Consider the following 19,266-nt stretch of genomic DNA (forward strand, 5'->3'; position numbering starts at 1 on the left):
TTGTTATTTTTGTTGCCATGAAATGTTGCTATACTTTGTTTCTATGAGCGTGCTATGAAAGACACTTCTTTGTAATAGCTTACACAAGCACTCAGTGGTATTAGCTGCTATTTTATTATTACTTTTTTTTTGCATTGAAAGGCAACAGAAAAATTTAGTAAGCTAGTGACACACAAGTAAGACTCCAGAGGGATTTGATGTAGGACAGCATGTGGGCTCAGTTGTGGGAGTCCGAACCACCATGGGTCCACCAATTTATTCTCCAATTTACAGACAACAACACCATATATCTCTGCGAATAGGTGGGCAACATTTATATAAGATGCCATAGGCTAATATCAATATACTCCAGTCTGTGGAATAACAAGATTACAAATAGCAATTTTCACAGGGCAGCAGACCATCACAACCAAACACTAAAGTGCTGAATAAAATTGTTTGTAATTGTCAAATTGGTAAAAAATATAAGTATAGTGGAACTTAATTTCATTGCATTTGTCCCTCTATTAAAAGAAAGTTATCAAAAAGTCTTTAGTATGACAGAACTTTCACAGCAGGAAGTCTGCTTGTGAACTAACAGCCTCTCATCTGACCAACCTCCCATTCATTACCCACAGCCCCGAACAGCTTTTAAAAATAATCTAATATTCACTCTACACAGTACCATAGCAACAGCTATTTATCCAGCATTATTAACAGTGTTCCTGCACTGAAGTCACAAGCCTGACACCGCAGACGACGACTACACATTGGAAACGGTGCAGCATGAGCTCTACCTAGTGGTCCAAAACGGTAACTTAAAGACCACAGCTCCCTCACTGACAGAACAGACAAATGATCAATCTATTGATAAATTAATCCTATTATCTACAGTGATGGCCCATCTTTAAGAAGCAGCAGTCTTTAATCAAGGTGCTTTACAGACATTATAGTCTAGAAATTAACTCTCTCAGCCTACAAATCAACTTCAGGATAAATTGGATTAAACTACCAACCCACCCTCAGAGAATATATTACATTCAGATTTAAAAACAGGGAACTATGGTACTATCTGAAACACCCAGCAGGTCTTTGGGGGCTGTGGAAAAATAATGGCCAGAATCAACATGGGTTATATAAACAATGTACTATAAGCCGATAATAGTGGAAATTGGCATTATGTCAATCCTGGAAAAATAATCACTAATTCTGGTGAAAATATAAGAAAACAGCACAATTTAAGCTTCTACCAAATTTAACTGGTTAAAAGCTTTGGGAACAGACTTATTCTTTGCAGATAAAAGTACAGTTAAGACAGAAAGGATTAAGGATACATGGAAGACACAGAACATGAACAACTGTCTTTGCAGTAGAAAATAACTTTATTTAAATTAATGGATCTATTTTCTCAAAAAGTTCAAGTTTTCAGGACGCAGTGCAATCATTGACACAGTTCTGTATAAACAAACCACACACAAATACCGATGGAAAAGGCAACAGTTTCAAGAACATATACACACCCATTTCAAAAAAAAAAACAAAAAAAAAAAAAACAAGTTTCATACTTAACATTTAATTTATCAATGCAATATTCAAATTTTATACAAAGTTCTAAAAAAATGATTACATTGCTGCCAGAACCATCACATCCAATTTTCTTTGGATGTGAATGCTCCTCTAAATAGAAATGTTGTAATAAAGCTTTTAGGTAGGTGATGTTACAAACATCATGAGGTGGGTAAAGTAACATAAGTTATTTTCTTTAAAGTAATACTTTCAGGTTTATGTAAAAATGCTGGTCTATTTAGAGGAAGGGTTTCACTGCCTTTTGAAACCTGCAATATCTGGCATTTTTTTTGCTCCCATCATGTCATTTGGAAAAACACTGTAGTGGTTTCTCTAAACAAGCTACTAGGAACATTGTTTTTGGCCCACACACACACACAAACTTTTAGGTCTATGATGCACACTTCAAACGATCACATCTGTTTAGATAGTGTTATTTTGTATCCATAGCAGAAACATCTGAGCATCCCATAATCCTCTGCAACTCCTGAATACAGGGCACAATTGAGAGGCTGTGTAGCTGAGCCATTCTCATCCTAGAGACAGGAAACAGAAGAGTGATCTGTTAAACTGGTTTGACCTTGAAACTTTAGTTCTACAACAATACCATGACCACATAGCCCTTATGCTTTCTGGTGCTGGTCAGTCGATTTAAAAAACTACAACTTAATCACTAGGTACGACTAAGGATATTATAAACCAATTAAGATAACATCAAGAGAATAAGTAGTTGGCAGAATGCAAGTTCTTAGCTGGAACATTTATTACTATCCTCATTCAGAAGTTCAGAAGTATTACTATTACTTACTAAGTATTACTTAGGAGGTTGTAAATCTTACTTTAGCTGCTATATAACAAAATGCCTAAAATGTTTAATGCACATCAGTGACAGATTAGCACCTAGATAATGACAAAAGGTGGAAACGGAAAGTGACTGAGGTTAAAAGGTGAGGGAACTTGCATTCAACAGCTTCAAGAGGAGTCAGATACCCATGTGGCTTTGCTTCAGCCTAATGTTAAAGTTGGAATTGGTCTTTAACCCCAGCAAGAAGAATGCGGCAAACCCACAGGACGTTGAGTATCAGCATTGAATTTTTAGAGTGCTAAATAAAAAGCAACCAGTGGCCTGCTCGGTTAACGGTAGTGAAGTGTGTGGGCAATAAATACCTTATTAGTGCAATAAAATAAAATAACTGACTTTATCTGTTTAATCATGAACAAGAAAATAGCTGATTCAGTCTGATCTATCCAATCCATGCATAAAGTGTAAATGCTGACCACATTTTAGTATTTAGAGAATGAATACTTTAATATAAAAATATATTTAAGGTTAGTGCACATTTTGACACGTTACCAATGTATGTATGCTTATTAAAATACATACTCTTCTCACGCCTTTAAAAACTGTCAAAGTGTTACCTTCTGAGCAGCTCGCGTCCTCTGCTGGGTTCAGGGTGGTAGTGGTTGAGAGCAGTGAGGCTGTGAGCCGCCAGAATGCTGTAACACTGTTCTCGGAGAGCATTGTGATTCGCTGTATCCCACTGCGGCAATTCGCTGGTGTAGCGCCATGCCATCAGTGTGTGCTCCAACACAGGATCCCACTCTTTGTTCCTAAGAAGAACTTGGCCCCACTCCTGACACGAAACCTATTATGGAGGATGTGGAAGGGACTGATTAGGATGTCATTCTTAGGTTACAGCCACACTGAGCAAATTTTATTAATTCTTTGCCAAAAATACCCCTAAATTAGAAAAACAGAGGTTTTTCAAAAGCCAACTACTTCTTTTAAACATCTAAAATGAGAATTAAACAGCACAGACAGTAGTCAACCTATACTAATACGCTGGACACCACTGATACTCACTTTAAAAGCCACAAGGTGAGGGTAGGCCTTCCTGTAGCAATGAGCATCCCTGTTGGAGCCAAATCGTGAGTAGGGTATGGACCTGTAAACATTAGCCTTCTTTAGGTGCAAGTCCTCCTGGAGATACTTCAGGTCTGAGGCCAGGATCCTGGGTTCTTGGCTCTAAGATAACACATTAGGTTGGGAGGTGAAGGTGATTAGTTGAGGTGTACATTTTACTTTACTTTGTAAGCTAATAGTATACAATAAATCAATAAAGTCATATTCTATGTATATTGAACATAAATACCTAATGTTCTGTGCTTTACTATTCTTATTAATGCAGTTATGTGGGATGACCAGGATTATTACCTGTTCAACTAAGATGAGGGATCTGATTAGCTGTACAAGTTGATGATTGGAGAGTGGGCTGTGATGGTCCTCCATCTTCTCACACTGCTCCTCTATCCTCCCGTTCCACAACTCCACTGAAAAACCAAGGCTTGTAATTAGGAGAGTAATTAGGAATTTCGCAAAAAGCACAGATATAAAGCAAAGGTTGAGAGAGTACTACTCATCATGGACATGCTTAAAACTGCCGTAGCATGGCTCCTCAGATTGAAAAGATAGGCTTCTAACTTCATCAGGAAAGAGAAAGGAGCTATTAGAAAATATTGTCCAAGATATTCAGCTAGGAAGAAAAAAAAAAAAAAAACCTGAAGCAAAACAAGAAAAGACCCAAACCAGACACCTCCGAGAGTCTTTATGGCCACCATAGACGGAGGCAAGTTCAGTGTATGACAGATCTCTTTTACAAAGTTGGGCTAAGGAATATCTAACTGAACTCCAAAGGCAGCTAAAATGGACACATGCAAACCACACTTTTGTTCCTGGGCAAATTGTGATGATTGTTGATGAGTCTGTTTGTACATAAGTAATTTAGTAATTGTTTCCAATATTAAGATTGCGAATGTTTCTTATATTGGAGCAAAATGAGGACCCAGGTATGTATGAGCCAACCAGGGTTTCCTCTGTTTTTCTGCTTATGTTGTTATTTGGATTAAGAGGTAAACCTATAGATGTACTGATGATGTTGTTAATGACATATTTTAACTTTGTTGTCCAGTTATCAATGAAACCACGTGGACTACAAGAGACAGTAAGTGGACTAAAGGAATGGGGACCAAGCAAAAGGTTCGGTGTGTAGCTGTGGAGGGACACGGTTTCTTACAGAGCTCTGTGAGTTTAGCCATACTTTGAGAAACTTGTTTGATGAAATTACTGTTCGTAAACTTGTATTTTAGAATCAGTCCGTTGTCGGCTAAGTTGAGCAACGAATACAATAAATGTTGAACGTTTGGCATACAACGATCTAATTGTTGGAAAATCAGATACGATTAAGATCGCCTTTACAATATCGAAGTTACCATCTTTAGATGGTTGCATTGCTTTAAGTAGAGAAAATGCATCATAAATGTTTTTAGGACAAGTACAATTAGAACAACTATATTGCCCTGACCTTTATTTTTCAGTTCATTGATACAAGCCGTCAGGTGTCCAAATATTATTGAAAGGGGAATCAGGAGTGGTAGAAGACAGCGTTCTCTAATCCACCACGCTGTACACACACACGCACATTATCCCCATTATCACTGTATAGGTTTCTCTTTCCATTAGGCTTCCTACAAGCTTAAAGGCCAAATGCGCATTAGTTCAACAGGTGAACTAATAATCGCTTAGCTACAGTAGCTACTTACGTGAAGACACACGCCTCGTGATTGTAGTTGCGCTTCTCCCCCGTGGAAGTGGAGACGGAGCCATCCGAGCACTTAGAATCTCTAGGTACGACCTCCTCATCCGAGCTGTAGAGAAAATATGAAGATGAAAAAGTTGCAACGTGTTACTTTTTACTTGGTTAATGTTCCCTACAATGTACCACATGAACCACATAAACAAGAAACATGTCGTTTATGGTAAAATGCCTATTTTTTTTTCAGGAAAATTGTGTGGGTTCTCCAAATGTCAAGATAACTGATAACAATAATTTCTTAGGTCTAACGTGGGGGCGCGCGCTTGTGATAACATTAGCATGATAGCAAAGTGGCGCCTCGACCACAAAGAACCAGAGTTACACCACCTTCGGCAGCCTAAATAAAAAGCTGTCAGATATCAGACTTACCTGCAATCTTAGGCTGTGGGGCAGGTATTTCCACCAGGGCACGTCGTGGCTGGCACACAGCTGCCATTGTGTCCAAACCAGTCGGCTGATAAAGGCCAGCGACGCTGCTGTTAGCTGAACTTTAAACCCCGCGGGGTGCCCAACAATAACCTCCACGGTAGCAGTCAGACCCGGCTTCAGCAGCCACTTTCAGAAGTTTTCGAACAAGCTAATATCCACAGCGAAGACAAACTTTGCTTTCACGCCTTTAAAAAAAAAAAAAAACAGAAAACTTAAACCAGTGCCACCATGCATGCAACGCCGGTCGAAGTGAAGAAGAAACTAACTGTGAACTTTTTGTCTTCCCCGCAGCCACTACAATGATGAGGCGCGCGACACGAGTTGCCGCGCGGGCGTGGTTTGCTGCATGGGTCAACATGATTGGGTCACGTCGCTGCAACGTAATACAGGCGCCCAAAATGCTAATGAGGCGGCAGCTGTTTTCCTATCTGCACCACTGTCCCCACTACCCTCCCCCCCCTCGTCTGCAAGACTCTATCTCCTCTGCTGCTTCAGTAACCGATCACGTGAACACATGCATGGACTTCTTAGTACGTGTGCACAGACACACACCCGGGCCCACACTAAAATATTCTATAGTTACAGAGAAAGAAAGAAGTACCACTCTTATTGACTTTGTGTCATATCCGAATGTGTACAATCCCTTTTTTTTTTTACACTAAATGATCATTTTATTATTTTTGCTTGATCTCTTTAAACCTGAGCTTTATTTTGGAATTATTTGCTGAATATTGTACGTTTTTTGCACCTAGATATCTGATTGCTGAGGGTTAGTGAGCCTTACTGAAGGAACTAACAGTAATCAATTTTAGACAACCACACTATTACTGAAAAAATGCCAGTTGTACAGTTATACATAATTGCCTTTTTTCTTCTAAACCTTGGAGAAGATTGGAAATCAAGTATTATCTGTAGGCTTACAGTTGTCATGAACCCTTGAAAAAATAAAAAAAGAACAAAAAGAGTTGCCACAAACCTCCCTCTTCTTTTCCCTGTCTGCGCGCCATGCGTCTAACCAAAGATCTATTCTAAGAAATAAATATATGTGCATGTAGATTCACTATGAAGAGTAGATTGTTCATTCACAAAGTAACATGTTTTAATTCGAACAGCCTCCCAACAAAAATGTCTAAAAAAATCAACAGTGTTTACGCAAGCTGTAAAATGACACGAGAGCTTTGATGTAATTTTGACAGTAATAGTTTCATGAAACTGATGTTCAACAACTTTCTATAACAACAACAACAACAACAACAACAAAAAAACATGCAAGAGCCATAAAAATATCTGTAAAATGTCTTTTAATAGGTTGGTGAAGTATTGAAAAAAAATCTAAATTTAAAATGTTGCTGTCAAGAGATAACTGCATCTTGATACATAATATATAATTCAAGTACTGACAGAATTGATTTCAAAATAGATAATAATATTAAATAAAACAAAATAAAAATAGAGATAATTAATTCAAATATATTTTAATTATTCTCAATTGATTTAAATATTTATTTATTTGCTTACTTGAAAGTATTATAATAATACTAGTTCAATAATAAGACTTACTTTGTAGGGGAATAGTTTTTAATAGTTTTTATAGTTTAATATTTATGTCTGAAATAATATTTGTACAAGCTTTGATTAAATGTTGTGCAATATGTTTCACTGTACTTTAAACTTTCCTAACAAATGTTGCTTCCATTTTCAAAAATAAACCAAATCAAATTGTAATGCAACAGGGCTTAAATCAATTCATCTTTACACAGTCATTCAGAAATGTAACATTACTTTTAACATGTAAATAAAACAGCAAATGTTTTTTCACTGGATGTGCAGTGACATTATTTACTTATACTTCTACAGGTAAATTGTTATAATTACAGTTATAAATATTTGTAGTAAAACTGCATTTTATGAACTGATTGAACTGAAAGTCAATTCACTCCAATATTAAAACAAATGAAGCTTAATACACCAGCTTCTTGAAACTGCTACAGCAAATAATAGAATTTTAGTGTATTTATGTACATTATATACATTCTTTATTTAAGTTATATAATGCACAGGTAAAAGGTTATCTATTAGGTACATATCATATGATGTGTGACAGTATGGCTTTGTAAATATACATTACAATATTGTCATCACAAAAAGCAAGTGCAGTCAGATAGGACTGCCTTTTAACATCTTAGTCGCCTTTTCAAAGTTAAGTAACTTTCATGGTAAGTCTACATGATTGCAGTCTGACACAGTTATTTTTGTTACACACCTAATTTGAAATATATATGACTCTTCCAGCAGACAAATAACAAGATGCTTAAAGACAGAATTCTACTGACTCGCTAGGCCACACTATAAAGCACAAGAAGTAGCCTCTACTTGCTTAGCAGCGTTTTAAGAGAGCGAGTGAGTGCGTTAGATATAGCAGACATTGTACTAGAGTGGCGGACAAGGGCTTTTACACTGTGCTCTCCTGGTGCTCCCACTGTTGCAGCTTCAGCTGCTTTGAGCAAGCAGATGTAGTTCATAACAACCTCGTCAACCTTTGCCACAACTTCTCTCTGTTGGTGTGAGGCTGAGGCTCCAAGCCCCCTAACCAGACACATACACGCTTCACAGAGACAGCACAGCACCTGGAAGCTACAAGTGACAGCTAGCAGCATCTCCTCAGGACTGCTGTGGGCCTGTGCCATCCTCCGGCATGCCCTGCCTAACTCTTTTGACTCAACAGAGAGGAGCTGCTTGTATTGGGATACATCCTGCAATGGCATCTGGGCTCCGCGATCACAGCGACCCACGCTGGATCTCACCAATGCAATGAGTTCACTGGCATCCCGGCGGACGTCGCTAAAGCCAGAAGGGGAGTAATACATGCGGTCCTTGAGTGCATTGATTCGTGAGAGGCGGTCACTAAAACTCATGTTGTTGAGGACCTCCCCATACAGCTGCTCCCCAGCTGCATCCACCGCCGAGCCACAAGGCAATATAGCTGACCCAGAAGCACAGTCACTGTCAATATCATTTCCACAACGGCTTCGCCTGGGCCTCTCCCACTCGATCTCATCCTCTTCACCCTCACTTTTACGTTTAAAGAAACAGTAGCTAAAAGGTCCATTGCATCTCCAGGGACTATTGTCAAGTTTTTGAGAGCCCTTCATATGTTTAGCATCTTTCTGCAATGGGAATGCCACAGATGCCCTTCTACTGTCTAGCCTACTACCTGTGGACCAGCAGGTGGTGTGGGAGGATACAGAGCCTTGCGAGTAGCTCTTTGAGAGCCGCTTCCTTGTTGGCCTCCGCTGCATTTTGAACTCACTTTGCAGGGGCACAGACGGTGACAAGGGCTGCTGGCTACGGCTTCGAGTGGACTTATCAAACAGAACTTCTACACTACCAGAACTGGCGGTCACATTGCTGGAGCTGCGTTTGAGCTCCCGACCCCTTTGCAGGTTATTGCTGAAGGGATCTGTCTGTTGAGTAACTGTCTGAATGTGGTTCTGATTCTGTCGAGAATGGATGGAATGGATAGAATCCTGTGTGCATCCTGAGTTGGAGCTAGAGCTAGTGTTGGTCTGCACAGGTAAAGACAAAGGAGGAGGTGGGGGAGGTGGTGGAGGAGGTGGAGATTGTGGGATAGGAGTTGGAGATGTAATGCAAGCTCTGCTTGATGTCTGTCTGACAAAAGCTGATGGGTGGTCTCCCCTTCCTAGAGAGATGGTGTTGAGGTCTGCTCGCTTACCACTTATACCGGGGGCAGCAGGGAAACAAAGAGAATCATTAGAAGGAGGATAAGGAGACTGACGAATTGCTGACTTCACCCTTGGGTCTGATTTAAACCAGTCCTCTGTGCTACTACACGGCTGGCTTCTTGATCGAGGTGGGAGACGATTAATGTTACCACCCTCATGGTTTCCACCTGTGATGGAACCCATATCATGGCTGGTGCAGCTCTCTCTCTTATACAGGGACAGGAAGTGCTCTGGGTCCATTCCACTCCGCTCTAGCTCACTTTCCAGGCCAGAAAATGAGCTCCTTCTCTCAGCAGTAGCTCTCCCTAAATCTAAACTGTCGTTCAGTCTTTGAGTATGCGTGTCGGGACTTCTCTTGAGTTTGGCAGGAAGTGTGGCAGAGTGATATAACAGTGGATTTTTGTTTGCTAGCTGCATGGTGGCTGCATTTGGGTTTACTGAATTTGGGCTGAGGAATGGGGATGATACGGAGGAAGGCATACATGGGCAGCGAGCAATAGTGTTGCTCCGATTCTTAACCATTTCAACAAGCTGGGGGTTGCTAGTGATAAAGCGCCTGTTGTCCTTTTTCACCGCCCCTCCCATGCCTGCACTGTGGAGCTTTCCTCCCTGATGCATCTGGCTGACAGTTAGATAGTTAATCAGCTGTCTGTAGGCCTCACTGCCTTCTTTCTGGTTCAGAGCCTTTAAGTAGGCCTGTTGTTTACCATGGAGATCATTGTGAGATCTCTTGCTTACTGTACCTGTTGTCTCTTTATGCTTAGATGGTGTGGCTGAGGAGGGGCGGCCTAATTCAGCCCCAGCAGCAGGAGGGTGAATATTGGGCAACATTTTCCTAAGGAGGGCAGGGTCTGCGTGAGGGTGGAGGTCTTTTGCCTGAGTGTTTTGGCCAGGGATGCCATGAGACATTCCAGGCTTGCTATCTTCATAGTTTAGCACCCTGAGTAACGAGGAGGAGGAACTAGAAAGTTGGTGCCTTTGCAAATGGTGGTGTTTTGATTCAACAGGGCCCAGTGGTGAATCAGTTGGGGTGCCACAGGCACTACTGTTTGTGCTGCCACCTGCATCCAATGACGAGCACAGAGAACCCTGTAACGAACTGTGAGCTTCTCCTTGCAAGCTTGAAATCCTTTTTGCTAGGTGATACTCACACAACCTTGCAACACTCTGCTGTCTTGAAATTGGCTGATGGTCACTTTGTATGTCTGATCCCTGGTCAGATCCTCCTGATCTGGCCTTTTTGGTTGGGGACAGTAGTGATGTTACAACTAAATGTTCATCTTGCTCAACACCTCCAGCTCCAGAATCTGTGCCACAATCCGTCAAGTTGACAACGTCCAATAGCCGATCGGAGGTAGAGGACGGAGGTCGGGTAATTCTGTGATGGTCACAAGCGATGCTGTTCACTCCGAGGCCCTCAGCTGCAGAATTTTCAGCCAAAAAAGAATTTTGTCTTTTTTGACTTTCCCCTCGTTCACAGAATGATGTGCGCTGATCCAAGTCAAGGTGGCTGTGACTGCCACTGATTTCACCTCGATACCCTTCTCTTGTGCTGAAAGTGTTATACTTCCCGCTGGAATCTGCAGACTTTTTATGGTGTTTGCCTCCTGGTGTGGTGGAACTTGGTCTCTGCAGAGTGGATGACAGGTTAGTTTGGGACCTCGCCTCCAAGCTCTCTGGCTCTGATGATGCAGTGTCCAACTGGGGGCTTCGTCTTGGAGGGACTGCTGGTGGCTGAAGGTGCTGTGTTGGACTACGAGGTTTTTTTTGTACCGTTCCTCCTTCGGGGGAGGTGGGGAATTCTGTCTTCTCCTCAAGTAAAGGTTGGTATCCTTCCCTTGTGGCCACCAGAAGTCGCATGTGGCTCTCGCTAAGCCTGTGAGTAGCAGCCAGTTCAGAGATTTCAGTCATCTCTGATGAGTTCGTCTCATTGCCAGAATCTGAGGACGACTGTGGGCTAAATCCTCGAGATGTATAAACACCTAGAAAATAAGGGATACAAAGGGTCATTCAAGTAAAAGTTAAGCGCAGTAAAATATGTTGTCATAAATATTGCACAGCGCTTTCACCACATTTGCAATTAATATGAAGGAACATTAAACAAATATTCAAATCTGAGAATTCATTTTGAGTGAGTTTTGGTAAGTGAAAGGTATGTGAAAGACATAAATGTTGGTGATTAAACATTATTGCTTGCGTTAGTTTTTAACTAACCTGGATTGTTAGTGTTTGGTGGTAGTAGAGGAGGTCTCTGCTCAGAGACAGATAGAGCCTCCAGTGCCTGTAGAGTATTCATGACTGCATTATCCAGCCTTCTCTCGCCTCCTCTGCTCCCTTCACCCTCCCCATGTGTTGGAACAGCATCAATTAAAGATACTGGGATGTCTTCACCATCTCGTGTCCTTCCCTCGGTAGCTGCATCCTCATCTAAACTGTCCCTAAAACCTGGTGGTGGGGCTGCTATTGCAAGGTTGAGCGTCTGCAGCAGTGCGTCATCTTCATCGTCATTGACGCCGTCGTCTCCCTCAGGAGGAGGGAGTGACGTCAGATCAATGATGTCATCGGTGGAACCTGAAAGCGTGAGGAATGTAGCTTTGCCAGCTGCTGTGGCTAACCCTCCTCCCTGGTTGCCACAGTTTTCGTCTCCGCCTCCTCTCTCATCACCTACTGGTGTCCCTCCAGTGGAGTCTTCTTCACAGGAAGCTTCATCGTCATCCTCTGCGTCATCTGTTGTGTCACGATAAAATAGTTCCCTAAGCAGTGGCTCCTCACCACCCTCCTCACTTATAATGTTGGTATAGACATGAGTCAGGCCACTGAACTGAAATGGCACCCTGTCCTGTGGCTGAAAGTCTGTGTTGTTGTGTAAGTAGGGCACTCTGGGGTCAGGTACCTCAGGGCTCTCCAACAGTCTTTCATAGCCTGAGTTCTTCGGCTTGTTTAAGGGAGGGTCCCCTCCAAAAATAAATGACACTTTGGCGCTCCGAGGTGAGCCTTGAGTTTTGTGTCTGGTGGCAGGGGGGAGAGGAGGTGGCATTGGACTTCTCCGTGTCCCAAGGTCCCTGTCAGGGTTTTGGGGTTCATGAAAGTAAGGAGAGATACTGTTTTGACCATCTGGATGCTCAGAATTCCTGTTGTAGACCACTTCTTGGCTGGGTGGTGACTCCTCATTGTCTCCAAAAGATGTGCTGTACGGCCACTCCAGGACACGATCCTGACCTGCAGACAGCAGCAGTACAAGGCATTATTACTTTATGTGTTCTATATTTTATGTTGGTTACATTTTAAAAGAGCTTCTCTTCACTACACTTTTGAATGTGCACCCACAAGACGTTTGGGGTTTTACGCTAGGCTGTAAACCATATGTTTTTATGCTATTTAATCTAGTCTTTGTCTTTCAAAATGTGTCAGAACAAGAGTCTTCTCAACTTCTATGAATGGTTTTATAAGGAGTATTCCCCCTGGACAAAGATCATAGGACTTTGTTCACTGGAAAAGAGACACATTTGCTGACCATTTGACCATTTGAAAGATTTAAATATGGGCTATAAACTTCTAAATGTGAAGGACTTTGGGAAATTTGGCTTGCTGCTGCAGTGTAATGTGATATAGTTGTACTGCATCTCATGGACATAATCTGTCCTTCAGACATGAATTTATTACATTTAAATAACATCTGAAGAAGAGTCAATCACTTTAATATTAATTAAAAAAACTGCTGCCTCATAGTTTGTCATGTGACATTAAGACATTTTTGTATGAGAACAGCATAGCTGGTCCTAGAGAGCTTCTCCTTTTATTTTGTAATTCATACTCTCTGACAAACAAACACACATACATACATAGTTAAAAAATAGATTACCATCATCCCCTCCAGTGTTATTGCAATGGGCCATGTTAAAAATAGACCTCCTTGAGTCCACTAGGAGGCGATAGTACCCTGCTGTAAGACAGGCAAGGTTCATTGCATCACTTGCTTCCATGATAAGTGTGATGGGCTGTAAAAAGGAAGTAGAAAACAAAAGAGGAAAGGTAGAAAAGGATGTTGAAATGAGGAAGATGAAAGAAAAAGGAAGGAAAGGAAAAATAATTATGTTTTCATTTTTGTTGGTCACAATGATGTTTGTTCACACTCCTGCTTTCAGAACGGCGCTCACCCTGACATCCAAAACATGCAGCTCCAGTCGGACGTTGGTGTCATCCTCAGTGAGGATCTCGATGCGGTTGACATGGCTGAAGTCGGCCAATAGGGCCACCAGGTTTGTCCGGGTGTTGATCACATGACTGATGCCATAACGTGGGCCCACCAACAGCATCACATCTGTCTGTTTCTCTCCTTGCTGCAGAGAGCAGTGTGCATGCATAAGTCTATAGCGACGTCACACTTTTCCTAAATTTGACCATAGTCACATTTATTCATTAACTTTAACAAATCCTCAACAGAACTAGTGGCCTTACCAAAAGTATTGATTTGAACTCCCTCCCTCCATAAAGCCTTAGTTCACTGAGGTACCTCAGGTAATGCACCTTGGCCTGCAAAGCGGTTAGCTGCACAGATAGAAGTGAAATGGATTTGTTAGCAGCCAAAACAAAATCATCAACCCGAATACACACATTTGTCCATTTAAGTCAGGATGTAAAGCACTCTTAAGCCATTGTGATCTGGCCCAGTGTTTTTCCATTACTGTATACTGTCCCATCATATAATTCGAATCAGATCAAAATTTGAAGAACTGCTCCACTGCAGTACTTTTTATGGCTTGTTTGTGTGGATGTGTATCCCTCCAGCCATTTAGAATCAATGGCTTGAAAGAACCAAAGGAGTATCTGTTCTAAAGTACTGATGCCTCTACTGCCATCATCATCAACTGGCACATTTCCAATAGGTCTTTAGTGCTCCAGTGTTTGAGCGCCACAGGTTCAGGCATAGAAATTCATTAATGCAGAAGTAGTTCAATAAAAATGACAGTGTGTATTTATGTGTTTTTCTATTTAGAATCACTTCAAATACTCATCAGCCTCACAAGGTACACAATCTACTGTACAATCCCCCAATATTGTACCTATGTATAATTCAGAAATATTTCAATTCACTATCACAAACAAAGGGCTAATGGGATGCCTGACCTTGCTTGTTGAAACCAGATATCAGGATTAAAAAAATCATGTTTTAATAAAATTCTTAGCCAAACCATAGTCTTTCCATAAAACAGAGTGAGCGGCCTTTTCCGATGAAGGCTGAGTGATAGCTTCCAGTCTGTAATGAGCATGGCAGCTCACTGTTGCTACTCCGTTGTATTTCTCGCTAATGAATTGACTGGATATCACCTGCCACTGTGAATACAAATTATATGACTGCACATTTTACAGCTAAAAAGAGAGCATTACCCATCTCAGGTGACTGACATTTTATAGAGAGATATAAACACATATACAGATGACATGTATGAGTAATGTATCTTACATTTCTTCATCCGCTGCTGCATGAAGCTGTGTTAGGTAAATCAGGATTGGCACTGCTAATTTCCCTCCAGATAAGTAGTTCTGTTTCATTTCTTACAGACAACATAAGATTTGGGAAAAATATATATATAATTTAATATTTTGTGAGTGTCATAAATGTGTTTGATCTTCAACCAGTCACTAAGAAGATTGAGTTATTTGAATCGTTTGCCAAAATGTTTATCCAATTATAAAGAGATATTCATCTGCCTTTAACACTGGCTTGTTTGTTAGCACTATTACAATTATATTAATAAGAGGAACTAATCAGACTAATCAGATTAAACATCATCATGATGCAATAACCTATTGCTGCAATGGATAAAGTTGCTGCTAATTTCAATTGAATTTAATTTAGGTATACTGAAAGATAAAAAGCTTGACTTGAAACCCCTGAATATAAATTCATAATCAACCTTTATTGCCTAAACATCAAGACAGAATTAGGCTAAAAATATTCTATATACCTCTTACTATCATTAATTCCCTTAAAAAAGAAAAGAAAAAACAGGAATTTCTTGGTCTGACTCTGTGGCACTTATCCCAATGCTCATTTGTTCCTAGAGAAGAAAATTGGTAAAATAATTTAAAGACCCATAAAAACCCATAAAAAATGTGCACTTTTTAGTTCGTAGAAGTAAGAACAGTCAGACAGAACTACCCTACATGGGATTAGTTCTGTCCAGATTAAATATTAGTTGGGTTGAATGTTACAAAACTGCTCATTTGTAAGTGGTAATGAGTGATGGGGAATGGGCAGAAAAATAGCTGCTTGTCTCATGAAAACTTTTCGCCAGAATCTTAAAAAGTTTAGCTCTGAACTTTGATCAGCAGCCCCTGACTGGGACATATGTGTGTGTGTGTGAATATGAATATCTAATTATTAACACAGTTTGGTGATTCATTTTGCTTGTTGTTCCCATTAGTATTCAAGGTCTGGCTCAATAAAGGGTCATAGGTTGACAAGGGTGAGTGTGTGGCGGCGATGCTATTTTAGGATATTGCATCAGAAAACAGGGAGACAATGTGTTTGTGAGCATGTGCGCGCTTCAGAAGTTTATTAACAAGGGCAAAGAAAGACAAAAGAGAACTGCTTACTTTTTTCCCTGGAGGCACAAGGTTCTGGTTCGTTTTGAGGATGTGTGTCAGAGCCTTCTTGATGTTTTTCTCCTTCATGCTGGACAGCACAGCAGGAGGCAGGAACAGGGAAAAACCCCACTCCTTTCTGTTAAGATGAGATTGAGTTCAGCATAAAATCACCCTCAGAAAATAAGAACTTCCAGATGTGAGTTAAATACATCCAGAAAAGAATTTCCAAAACTAGAAACTGGTCGATGTTAACTCCCAGAATGCTAACAAGGGATGTGTCCATTTAAAGTAGGAAAACAGGACGAGAAATTCCTATATGCCTCATACAGATCTTTTAGAGAAATGCCCAAGTCAGTCTATAATTTATTGATAGATAAGCTCCAGGCTGTACAACAGTGACATTCCAGAACATTAACGTGTCAAAAACACAAACCACAACTGCCTTACACACAAACTTACTGGATATATTTGAGAGAGACCTTCTGACTTTGTCTAGTTGTCATGGTGAGGATGTACATTTGCAGTGCAGCCAATCGTAGCGCAGCATCGTACTTCAGCTCTGGGCCGAACCGTTCCAACACCACATCGTTACAACTCTACAGCAAAGCAGGAAGCAAAGTCACATAAGAATCCTTAAGAACGTCAAGTTTTGGAGCTTGTGAAGTGCATTTCATCTCTCCATAGAACAAATCGAGCAGAAACGCATCCCCACTGTGATGAAATAAGTTGTTCTCAACCTTTGTGGCTTGAGATTCCTTCAAAGGGATGCAGTTTCCACTCCCAAATGGAAGACTCGGAAGCACTGAATGGTGAACTCTGACAAGAAAAGATGATTAGCTTTCGTTCTCTCAGGCTTTTTCACTTGACTAATTATCAAGGAATTCTATGGGGAAGCAATTTGTTATTTTATAAAGACAAGAGTAGGTTTATTCGGGGGTTTTGTTTCTATTAGGATTTTGTCTTGAAAGGATTAATTCTGTATAAATCAGAAGAATTCTGTTGATCACCAAAAGTTGCATTGTGAACCTCTCAGAGTCATTATTAATTTGGGATTGTATATAATCAGAGTTAATGAGTTAGCTAATGTACTAATCCAAATTAAGACCTTTCCACACCTGCACAAAGAGGTATTCAAATGCCACAGGGTCTCTCCTGAGCAACTCCAGGGGGTCCCGGGGCACGAAGCTGATTCGAAAGAAACACTTCATCTTGTCAGAGCCTGGCCTCTGGGTCACCTGGGATCACAGAGAAGGTTTCAGGGGTGAAAACAAAACAGATGATATATTACCTTTGTTTATATGTTTGTCAAAAAACGGATTTTAACGAGTTCACCTGAATTGGAATTGCGATTACTGTTCTTATAGGTGTATGTAGCATATTTCTTCATAGTAATAGAAGAACAAGTAGTAGGCAATTAGTAGTAGTGGGAATAGTGGTAGTTGTAGCACTAGTAAAAATTACATGATTCATTCTATTGGGCACAGCAGAAGTGGTAGTTGTATTGTAGTAGTAGTGGGAGTAAAATATACCTTACAAACTTACAAAATTACTACTTTTATCATTTTAAGTTGATAATTTAATTTGTTTATTATTGAGGTCATAGTGTGTACTGGAGTCATACTGGGGTGCATAATATTAACAACTCATATTAACCAATCTATTTAATAATAATGAGGATATGTCCATTGATATATGACACAGTGCCATTATAAGTGAAAGTAGCAATTCTATACATTACAAGCAAAAGGTCCACATTACACATTTTACTATAGTAACCATACAGAGATATACAAGCAAAATATAAATCAATTAGTCAACGATTAATCAACGATTCTCTAAGTTACCACTTGAACAATTTTAATGTCTCTAGAATGCTGCAGGTGGCTTGGTTGTTAAGTGGGTCATCCACTAGATGCAGGGTCAACAGGGTCCTCTGGTCCACCTGTCCAAATGTCTTTAGGCAGGACACTAAACTTCAAATTACTGCCGGTGTGTGTGTGTGTGTCTTGTCAATTGCTTTGGATAAAATGCATAAAGTATCAAGAAGAAGGGAAGTAAATATGATGTGTAAGAAACCTATTGGTGCTTGTATTCTCATCCAATTACTCACATATTTACTATTAACGTCATTACCAGAATTTTATTTTATAAAATGAGAATAGGTTTAATGTGTAAAATACCTAAACCACTGCTAATAGCTATTAAATAAATGCAGTTGAGTAAATAGTTGCCTTTTTCTGTCTCAATTGTTTCAAAACAGAAATATGAACCAGCATAAATCCGTATGGCACATAGAAACAGCAGCACAAATAGTAGTGGCATCTAAGTGTAAGTGACTTTACAACCTAAAGACGCTGTAAGACAGCAGCAAGCCAGAAAAAATACTTGCTTGCAAAGTATGTCTGTGCATTTGATTCCATCTTGTATTCAAGACAAAACCAGCAAGACCAACATCATCTTTTAAATATTGTCCATCTCTAATAAATTATTGAAAGTGCAAGAGTAGAGAAAGTGAGGGAGATTTAGTTTCTTTTTTTTTATTAAATAGCAACCTTCTCCGATACATCTGTCGCTGAGGTTGACGTTCAGGTGTATTACAGTACAGTGCGTGTGTGTTTTATCAAGTGTGTCAGAGGAGAATAACTGTTAAACATCTGCCATTGTGTGTGCCAAATGCAGAGCTTTGCATTTGAACTGTGCGCTATGAATATTAAAACTGTCCTTTTGTGATCCTGCAACCTCATTAACATGTAGCGGGCACTGTGGATGAGTATGTGTGTGCTGTTTGTGCATCTGTGGGGTGTATGCGTGTGTGTCTGTGTTTGTGTGAGAGAGACTAGGTGTAATGCGAGCTGTCGCCCCTGCTGTGCCAGTACTGATAAATGACACTGGGGTTCAAATGCTGCCGGAATACTGAGCAGGAATGTTTTTTTTGTGTGTGTGTGCGTGTGTGTGTTTGTGTGTGTGCAAGTGTTGGTGTCACACTGAAAAGGAGACACAAAATAAAGTGAATGAAAGAGGAAACATCTCCTACCTGAGTAAGCATCTCCTGTTCATGAAGGAGAAGCAGTTTGCTTCCAGAGCCTTCTGTCCTCTGCTCCAGCATGAGGGAGAAGTGCTCAATGCATTTGATTGACAGTTTATCCTGCAGGGTCAGGATCACGTCCTAAACACATCAACAAAATGTCCATTACAACGGTTGTCTTCTGTTGCTTAATAATTTTAGCAGTATACAAAAAGTTCTTGTTGTTCTGTACCAACAGTAAATGATGCAACGTGTGCATCATTCAACCCACATCCTTAGA

At 40.4% G+C, this 19,266-nt stretch overlaps 2 protein-coding genes across 3 annotated transcripts in view; both read right to left on the reverse strand.

The window, feature by feature from the left end:
• Nucleotides 1–1,728: 1,728 nt before the first annotated feature.
• LOC137108837 (uncharacterized) lies at nt 1,729–5,958 on the reverse strand. Its single transcript, XM_067493918.1, has 6 exons — nt 5,568–5,958; nt 5,146–5,250; nt 3,761–3,876; nt 3,410–3,571; nt 2,965–3,191; nt 1,729–2,081 (listed from the first exon to the last, which is right to left on the reverse strand). Exons 1-6 carry the CDS (start codon nt 5,632–5,634, stop codon nt 1,979–1,981), a joined length of 780 nt encoding a protein of 259 aa, XP_067350019.1. The 5' UTR covers nt 5,635–5,958; the 3' UTR covers nt 1,729–1,978.
• Nucleotides 5,959–6,911: 953 nt separating this feature from the next.
• The window catches only part of LOC137108778 (FERM and PDZ domain-containing protein 4-like), a 39,186-nt gene continuing 26,831 nt past the window's right edge, over nt 6,912–19,266 (reverse strand). For both annotated transcript variants that reach the window (XM_067493807.1, XM_067493808.1), the window contains exons 8-16: nt 18,996–19,127; nt 17,077–17,196; nt 16,421–16,557; nt 15,971–16,097; nt 13,829–13,918; nt 13,528–13,710; nt 13,233–13,368; nt 11,585–12,589; nt 6,912–11,352 (exon numbers count right to left, since the gene is read on the reverse strand). In XM_067493807.1, the coding sequence (XP_067349908.1) occupies nt 7,997–11,352; nt 11,585–12,589; nt 13,233–13,368; nt 13,528–13,710; nt 13,829–13,918; nt 15,971–16,097; nt 16,421–16,557; nt 17,077–17,196; nt 18,996–19,127 (5,286 nt within the window). In that variant the 3' untranslated portion in view covers nt 6,912–7,996. The remainder of the gene's footprint in view (nt 11,353–11,584; nt 12,590–13,232; nt 13,369–13,527; nt 13,711–13,828; nt 13,919–15,970; nt 16,098–16,420; nt 16,558–17,076; nt 17,197–18,995; nt 19,128–19,266) is intronic.

The sequence above is a fragment of the Channa argus genome, chromosome 23 (genome assembly GCF_033026475.1).
Source record: "Channa argus isolate prfri chromosome 23, Channa argus male v1.0, whole genome shotgun sequence".
Taxonomy (NCBI): Eukaryota; Metazoa; Chordata; class Actinopteri; order Anabantiformes; family Channidae; genus Channa; species Channa argus.

Excerpts from the sequence above, each read along its gene's own strand:
- LOC137108837 (XM_067493918.1), bottom strand. The coding sequence starts at position 5,634 with ATGGCAGCTGTGTGCCAGCCACGACGTGCCCTGGTGGAAATACCTGCC. Across the intron at positions 5,251-5,567 it reads CCCACAGCCTAAGATTGCAG|CTCGGATGAGGAGGTCGTAC; the intron begins GTAAGTCTGATA and ends TTTTCTCTACAG. Across the intron at positions 3,192-3,409 it reads CTCACCTTGTGGCTTTTAAA|GTTTCGTGTCAGGAGTGGGG; the intron begins GTGAGTATCAGT and ends CCTCCATAATAG.